This window comes from Mustela nigripes, chromosome 10, assembly GCF_022355385.1.
Source record: "Mustela nigripes isolate SB6536 chromosome 10, MUSNIG.SB6536, whole genome shotgun sequence".
Lineage (NCBI taxonomy): Eukaryota > Metazoa > Chordata > Mammalia > Carnivora > Mustelidae > Mustela > Mustela nigripes.
This window is the reverse complement of record NC_081566.1, coordinates 28,265,173-28,274,176: the sequence shown is the minus strand read 5'-3', so window position 1 is coordinate 28,274,176 and position 9,004 is coordinate 28,265,173. Positions and strand designations below refer to the sequence as shown.

General features: G+C 38.8%; 1 protein-coding gene across 1 annotated transcript in view; it reads left to right on the top strand.

Moving 5' to 3' along the window:
* The first annotated feature begins 307 nt into the window (after positions 1–307).
* Positions 308–9,004, top strand: part of KLHL20 (kelch like family member 20) — a 61,758-nt gene continuing 53,061 nt past the window's right edge. The window contains exons 1-2 of the mRNA XM_059412880.1: positions 308–420; positions 1,333–1,396. Coding sequence (XP_059268863.1) covers positions 1,374–1,396 — 23 coding nt within the window. The 5' untranslated portion in view covers positions 308–420; positions 1,333–1,373. The remainder of the gene's footprint in view (positions 421–1,332; positions 1,397–9,004) is intronic.

Sequence of the window (9,004 nt, the reverse complement as noted above, 5' to 3'; positions counted from 1 at the left end):
AACAGGAGACCCACCAGCTACAAATAAATCTTTTTGTGATTACACCCATCTTTTCGTGGCCTTCTGCTGGGGAAAACAAAGAAAGGAGGAGGCTTCAGTATTCAAATACTGCCAGATCACCTGTGAACTCGCAAAGTAGTCACCCTTGGAATAGGTGGAACTGGATACGAAGACAGGCAGTCTTCGAGGTTAACCGAATCTCCAGCAAAGGGCGCAGCTGCTTCCTGAGCCACACCGGAACCTTTGGAGGGGCCTTACAGGTTCCAGAGGGAACGACTTAGGAACAGGACCACTTCCGCTGCTGAGGAGAGGAGAGGGGTGGGGAGGAAATAGCTCGAGGATCTGCATCCTGCTTGCGCTAGCGGCGGCTGAGCGGCGGGCAGAGAGGGGGCGGCGGCAGAGAAGAAAGTGACAGAGCCGGTAAGTTCGCCGCCTCAGAGCAGGAGACAGTGGACAGCGCCCAGGGCTTGCTTTGCAAATCTTGCCCTAAGTTGCTGAGCCTCCGGGTGGAGTAGAGGGCCGTGCTTTGCCCGCCGCTGTCAGTCGGTGCCGAGAAGGGGCTCTTGGGGCGCTGGGGCTGGGCCTCGCGGGGCACTAGACTGAGCGGAGCTGGCTGACCGCCCTACCCCGGAGCCCGGGGAGGCGCTGGGGTTCTCACCCTGGACAGCTTCCCCGGACTAGGGCTGGAAGTCGGAGGGGGCGGGGGAAGGAAATGGGTACCGTGCGTCCCATTTAACCCTCGGGACCTAGTGAGACCTTGCCAGGTGGGTGTTGGACATTGTTTCGGGCACTGAGGGAAAGGCTTGTAGGGAGGATGTGAGTCTGGAGCCAGAGCTGCTCCGACATGTACGTGCTGCCCCGCAGTCGGAAGCGGAGTGTTTTTAAAGGCAAATGTCCAGCTCCCCTTCACCCCCACCCCCCACCCCGCTCCTGTCACTTCGGGACGAGTTAAAGTTTCAGATCCGTTGTTAAACCTGCGTGTGCCCTATCCGATCGATCGTGTCAGTACGGCTGTGGGTATCTGGTAAGTGTTCTGTAGGCATACTTGGTGGTGAGATCCAAGTTAAAGCACTTCTGGAAGAGAGGACTCACCTAGCCATCGGGACTGTAGAGCGCACTTTACCTCTCCTTCACTTACCATCGTTTTAGCATTCCGTAGCCATATCCAGAGTAGGGATAGTCCTCTTAAAGACACCAAATAAAGGGTATGTTATGAATAAACGCTTGTGATATAATATAAAATTTTTTCATTGAACGAAATGATTGTGTAGAGGTTGTTACTGGAAAGATCAGAAATAGTTTTTTTAAGTTACTGCTTTTCTGTTGTCTTAGGTTCGGCTTTAGAGCGTTGTGAAGGGTACTTTTCATGGTGCATGGAAGGAAAGCCAATGCGCAGGTAGGCTTTCAGGAAGAAAACCTTCGGTTTCACCGATTGAAATTCAGCACGTAATAATTGAGGACTTCATTTAATTTTTTTTAAAAGATGTTTTCAAACTTTACCAGATTCTGCTTGGAACTAATGATTCTTGTTCTAAAGTAAATAAAAACTATTATCAGGAATTAATCACTTTTGAAATAGGGATCCAGTATAGTACTTAAATCTAAAGGGCATTCTGAATTTTATGTAGTTACTAACATTTAAATTTCCCTTTTTGCATGGTAATTTTTGGTGATAAATAATCATCAAGTTTAATACAATACTATACGGGTTCATTGGTCTTCAATTACCTATAGAATATAAAATTTTTTGTTGCCATAGAAGAATATTAAGTGTTTGTAACGCAGTGTACTGTATATCTAATTATGGTTTTGGTTATTTCATTGATGATCAATAATACATCTGTTCTGTGAAGTAAAATAGCTGCATTGCAGGAAAGATTGTTGAGGGACTAAAAAAGGTATTGGCCATAATAACTTAGGCCATAGAAAAATAGAACAGAGTTAAAAAAAAAAAAAAAAGATGATTATAAGCCCTCCCAATTCTAGAATTTAGTAATTTTTTAAAAAGATTTTATTTATTTATTTGATAGAAAGAGAGATCACAAGTAGGCAGAGAGGCAGGCAGAGAGAGGGAGAAGCAGGCTCCCTGCTGAGCAGAGAGCCTGATGCAGGGCTCCATCCCAGGACCCTGAGATTAGGACCTGAGCCGAAGGCAGAGGCTTAACCCACTGAACCACCCAGGCACCTCTAGAATTTAGTAATTTTTTTTTAATCTTTTCTAACAAATAGATCTAGAGTCCTTATCAAAACAAAATCAGCCTAGTTCTATTTCTTTGTTCTTTAAACTCATTTTACATTTATTGAACTGAATATATTCATTTGTTATTTAACATCAAAGAGAAACAGGTCTGGCAGACCCTTTTAAGAGAAGAAACATTTCATGATGGGGGTATGACTTATGACTTAGAACCAGGAGCAAGAACCAGAATATCTATCTTTTTCCAAATCTGTTCTTGAATTTTTGATTGACCTTGAGCTATTTGCCTTCTCTGTGCCCAAATTTACTTTTCTAATGTGTCTGACTAGGGTATTGGGAACTAATGGATGCCTACAAATGCTTTGAGATCTCCAAATGAAATGACTTTATGGATGTAACAAATGTCGTTATCTTATTTGTATCTAACTCTAAGTAGGAGTAATAATTGACTGCAAAGTACATGAAGAAATTAACAAAATATATTAAATGCCTAACCGCTTCATCCTTTATCATGGATGCAAAAACCACTCATTGCTTCTCTTCCTCAGCTGCCATAAATGTCATATCTTATGTAATTGCTAAAATAAGAGCTTATTTTTTAAAAAGGGAAGGCACAGCGTGGGAATGTTTTTGGTTTATCAGTAATTTCTATATAAAATATTCACTTAATCATCCATACCTACTCTCTCTCTTTTTTTTTTTTGTTTTATTATGTAATACTTCCAGTTATTCAAAATCAAGTTGAGGGGGGGTGCCTGGGTGGCTTGGTTGTTAAGCGTCTTCCTCCGGCTGGGGTCATCATCTCAGGGTGCTGGGATCTAGCTGCACGTTGGGCTCCCTGCTCAGCGGGGAACCTGCTTTTTCCTCTCCCTCTACCCCTCCTCCAGCCCATGCTCACACGCTCTCTCTCTCTTTAATAAATAAATAAAATCTTTTTTTTAAAATCAAGTTGGGGAATTCTGATGGCGTTAACTGTTAAGCTACAGCTCTTTCCTCATCATCATCACATGAAAGCCCAGCCTACCATTGCTCTCTGATTTAATTTTACTTTTGCTTGCATTAAGTCACCTTTTCTTCTTGGGATGTTATTTTCGCTGCTGCAGCCCAGAAGGGCTGGGTTGTGAAGTAATGTTGATTTTACACTTAGCTGCTATTAGAGGAGCTTCGAATGAGAAGTAACTTTATGTTAAGATTATTTGAATACCTCTTCGTCTTCCTACTAGGATATAAGCTCTTTGAGTCTCATATGTATTCCATATGTTTGTGTCCCTGGCACCTAGCGATTACCAAATAGTAGTTTAAATGACTACCCAGTATCTGCAGACTTCTCTGAATGCCCCCTGCCAAAAAATATGAACAAGAGGAAGATTGAAAATTATTGAAGAAGGTATTCTGATGCTTAAATATAATGTTTTGTGAAATGACTTGACATCTTATTAGTAAAGCTTCATTGCATTCATTTATTTAACTAGTCATTATGTGTACAGATAACAAAATTTAAAAGCTACAGTAAGGTATTCAGTGAAAAATAAATCTCCTAATGCCAACACCAGCTCCGAGTTCTCTTTATAGGCCACCACTATAAACAGTTTCATACTCATTTTTCATAGACATTATAATTCATATACAATTATATATAGAATATTTCTCTTTTTGTGAAAACACTAATGTCAGCATATCATGCACATTCTTCTGTATCTTTCTTTTTTCACTTCCCATATTATTTTATAGATGGTGACAAATACATATAGATCCACAATATTCTTCTTAATAGTTCAGTGGTATTTCATTGTCTGTAGGTGCCATAGTTAACAAGTCCTTTTTAGAGACATTTAAGTTATTTTGCTGTTACAACCAGTTCTGCAGTGACTATCCTTGTCGGTGGTTTTTCCCCAAATGTGTATCTGTAGAATAAATTCTTAGATGTAGAACTGCCCAAAAAGTATGTGTGTTTTTAAATTTTGGTAGATACTGACAAATTTCCTTCCTGGGAGATTATACCAATTTATAGTCTCACCAAGAATGTGCCTGTTTCCCAAGATACTATCTTCTAACCATTTATTTCATTTAGATATATTAAAACATTTTGCAGTGTAATTTCCTCTTTCTTTAATTGTATAAGTTGGAAACTGAGCCTGGTTTTATTAGGAATTAGTTTATTCACCAAACATTTATGCAGTGCTTGGTATATGCCTGTATAGTGCATGTATACAGATGAAGGGATGGAAAGACATGTAAATAGACACCATAATAAAACATGAACAGAGTTTTAATAGAGATGTAGACATAGAGAAGGGAACTTCTGCTCTGTAGAGATGAGAGCATCAAAAAGATGGTGATATTTGAGCTAGATCTTCTAGAATGGATAAAGATTTGCTTTACAGTAAAGAATGTACTTTTTAAAAAAGATTTTATTTATTTATTTGACAGAGAGAGAGATCACAAGTAGGCAGAGAGGCAGGCAGCGAGGAAGGGAAGCAGGCTCCCTGCTGAGCAGAGAGCCCCATGTGGGGCTCGATCCTAGAACCCTGGGATCATGACCTGAGTCAAAGGCAGAGGCTTTAACCCACTGAGCCACCCAGGCGCCCCAGTAAAGAATGTACTTTAAAAAATAAGCACTTAAAGAAAAAAGTTAATTAAAGACACCATAAACAGAAGGAACAGTCATGCGCCCTGCCCGCCAAAAGATACCAAGACCTCCAAGTATATGATGTGAATGAAGTGGTAAGTATATCAGGGGTGTAGAGTATGTGGGGGCAAAAAAATGGAAATGGGGAAAAAAAAAATAGAAAATCAGGCTGCAACCATGGGAAAGAGTTTGGCTTTATCCTGTAGGTATTTAAGAGCCAATGTACATTATTACACAGATGAGATTTGTTCTTGGTGCTGAAATTTGGGAAGATAGGGCATAGACTAGAAAGAAGGAAGAAATGATGGCAAAGAAATGAATTTAAAGGAGTTGTGGTAGTTTAGATGAAACCTGACAAGGACTGGAAGTAGAGTTATGGCAGTGGGAATTGAGAGAAGAGGATGGACTTTAGAATTGTTTAATAGTAACATCAGAAGGATTTGGTGAATGTAGAGTAAGGAAAAGGTAATGCTATAAATGACTCTAAAGATTTCAGTTTGGGGAACCACGTGCTGCCATGATGAGATAAAAATTATAGGAAGAGGAACAAACAGGTTTCAGTAAGCCAAAAATAGTCCTCTTTCATACACTTGAAGATTATTATCTAGCAAACAGTAGTATGTAATTAGAATATGGGTTTGGGGCAGAAGAGAGCAGTTTGAGCTGGAGATTTTAAAAAAAGAAGAAGAAATTTTATGTCACCAGTACACAAAAAGTTCTTGAAGTTGTAGGCATGAATGAGAGTAGAACAGAAAAGGAGGATGCCAAGGACCAAATCTCAGGGAATACCATTGGTGTTCAAGGTGAGGCCTAAGAAAAAAAGCCAGTAAAGATTCTAAAATGCAGAAGAAGCTTAACATTGCTTGGGTCTTCTTTCATTGTATCTATAGAGTTTTTATTGATAATTTTCACTCATGGTGAAAATTAAATGAGCTTCTCCTTGAGTTCAATCTCAAATGACAAAAAAGAAAATCCCATTCAGATCTAGTATCTTTTTTTAATTTTTAAGATTTTATTTATTTATTTATTTATTTATTTATTTATTTGAGAGAGAGAGTCAGACTCAGAAACAGACTCCCTGCTGAGCAGGGAACCTAATGCAGGGCTCAGTCCTGGGACCCTGAGATCATGAGCTAAGCCGAAGGTAGACACTTAACCCACTGAGCCGCCCGGGTGCTCCGAGATCTCACATCTTTAGAATTTCCTGTTTAGTCAGTCTAAAATGTATGTTTAAAAATAGTTGCATATGCTGTACCTTCTTGATCTGACTCTTCCTTGGTGTGACAGGCACTGTAGGTTGGCTTGCAGAACACCTCTTCCTCCTTTCCCTTACTATGTAGAAACAAGAAAATGAACTAGCATGTTCCGTAGCATCATCTTTGCATTTTGGGACGGCTGCATAACACCATCCTGCCAATAAAATGTCAGCAGAAGGTGCTAAGAGGTATTCTAGGAAGGCGTTTGCTTTCCTAACATAAAGGGAGACTAGCTTGCTTGCATGCTCTTTCTCCTTCATCTGGAATCAGGTATAGAATGTAGTGCTAGTGGGTGCCCTTCTAGTAAGCAGAGCTGGCATTTTGGGATGTTATTTCTGCTTTAAGGATTCATATACTCGTATGTGTAGCTTTCTCTGTTCAAGTGTGTTCAGGACTTTAAATGATGGTCACTTCAGCTGAATCTTTTTTTTTTTTTTAAGAGAAGTCTGTCTGTTAATTTCCAATTAAAACTTTTGAAGTATAAAAGGAGAGATGTTCCTTTAGGTAGGAAGCACAATTCCAAGCTAAGAAATGATTCTGTAGGTCTTTGGACTATAAGATAGAACTTGATCATGAATGCTTGAGAAGCAGAGATTATGTTTTCTAAACTTTTTATTGTGTTTGACTTCAAATTTTATTAGCCACTTATGGAAGACGGCTCTTTCCTCAGTTAAGACTATTACCTTTGGAATAGAAGAAGGTCTAAGGAATGTGTGACATGATAGTCCTGAAATTTGAAAGCAACTTACACATTTTGGGTATGTGAAAATGTTATTTACTTAGGGAGGTGCCAAAATTTGTAACATTCCTTTGGTGAACATGAAGTATAGTTAAGATACCTGATTTGTTCTTTGGTTTGTGTTTTCTTCCTGCACTTGATTTGGTTATTCTCACTATTATTTTAGAAGATACCAGTTGTCATGGAAATTACCCATCCTTTTACCTAGCCTACATTTTCTTGACTTCCTAAACTGTTGTAACTTTGACCATCATTTACTACATACTTCATTTACTTCAGCAATTTATTCGTACTCTCACTGAGAACAACTCTCTCTCTGAAATCGTAAATCCTCATAACTTTTTTCCTAAGCATAACCTCTAGAATACCCATTCCATTGGTTCTTCGATGTAGTCACAAGCAACATGCCTTTGACCCTTCTATTTTCACACAGTTCACTTCTGCAACCATTTCAACCATGTTCTAGCCATCACTCAACTCCCCAGATTGTGGCATTTCTGTGGCATTTCCCAACTCTTGGTTAATGCAAGCATTTATATCCCCTGATTTGAACTATTGATTACTGCTGGATGAAACCAGCCATGGGATATTTGGGCTACTCTAATCAGAGTCTGTAATATTATTAGAGCCAACATTGTTCTCCAGCAGTACTTCTGAAGGTGCCTGCGTAATGCTTGCTTATTCATGCCCCACAACAGCTGTGTCACATCTTCACCCATTCTCTTATGATCCTGTCACTGCTCCTCTCACTGGCAACAGCTTCACAGAAAAAATAGGGGCCATCAGGTATGAACTTTTCCAAACTCCTGATGCCTCCTTACCACAAAATAAATGTATCATTTCCACCTTACTTTCCCGCCCCACTCCCTTCCTCTGATCTCTTATGTAAGCCCTTCTACCTTTTGTCTCAGAGTCATTCCTCTGTATTTTGGTTCCATGCACTCCCACTCTTCCAGGAACTCGCTTCATCATTTATTCTTCCCTTTCATATTTTTAAATTTCTCCCTCCTTCTCATTCTTCACATCAGCATATATCATTTTCCAGTCTTCTTAACTTTGAGCTGACATTGTATTGGATGTCTCTTTTCACAGGCAAGCTTTATTCTAGAAATATTCCATACTCGCTGTCTCTTTCCCTTCAGTGACCACTACCATTGAATACCTCAGGTTTTTACTGCAAGTTTGGGGATAATGAAGTTTTTTGGCCACACATCATTTTCTTACTGGTTGTCCCTCCTTAGATCATAACCTGACACCATTTTAACAGTCCCCCTTTCCTTTCCCTTCTTTATTTCTTATTTCTAAATTACTGTTACTGTATTATCCTGAGCAGTTTAGTCTCTTTGTTACTATCCTGGTGTCTCTAGAAGAGGTTAAAAAACAAAAACTTGTATCTTCGGGTAGTTGGTGTAAATGTGGGGTACAGCTTCACAAGACGAAGTGTGGTGTGGACTGTGGTGAACTAAGAATACAAGCCCTCCTAATCTTACTCAAATTCAATTTCAATCTCAAAACAAAATAAACTAAAACCAGCAGGCAAATCCTTCTGACGGTCTTTATCATTCCAAGGGGCCCTCACCTTGCCTTTTATAATTAAAAGGCCTAAATACTTGTTTTCTCAAAAGCACCATCTGTCTCTGAAATAAATGTTGTTCTTTTTCCCAGAATATAAAAGAAAAATAATTGAGAATTTTCAATAACAGTTGTTTTCTTCTCACCATATGTAGAAATTCAAATGTAATTATAGTTTCTTAAACTGATTCCATGATATCTGATGCCTGCCTTACATAATTTTATTAGATTTATTGACATTTTGGTAAATGTGAATCCTTCTTGTTTAATTTGACTTTATATGTTTGGTAATGATACTTTTACTTTTTTGTTTGCCTTTATACCTGCATTTTGAATGATTGATTTCTCCACTCTGTTATTTCCCCTCAACTTAGGTCAATATTTTTTTTTGTAAAACTGACTTAGACCGAAAAAGAGATTTTATTTTATTAGTCAAATTTTATTAGCCTATTATGAGTCAAATTTTAATGTGTGTTAAAATTACCTACTTGTTAAATGCAGACCCTAGAGTCATAAAACCAGAGATTCTGATTCTCTAGGACCTCAGAAGCCTGCATTTTTTTTTTAAAGATTTTATTTATTTATTTGACAGAGAGAAATCACAAGTAGAT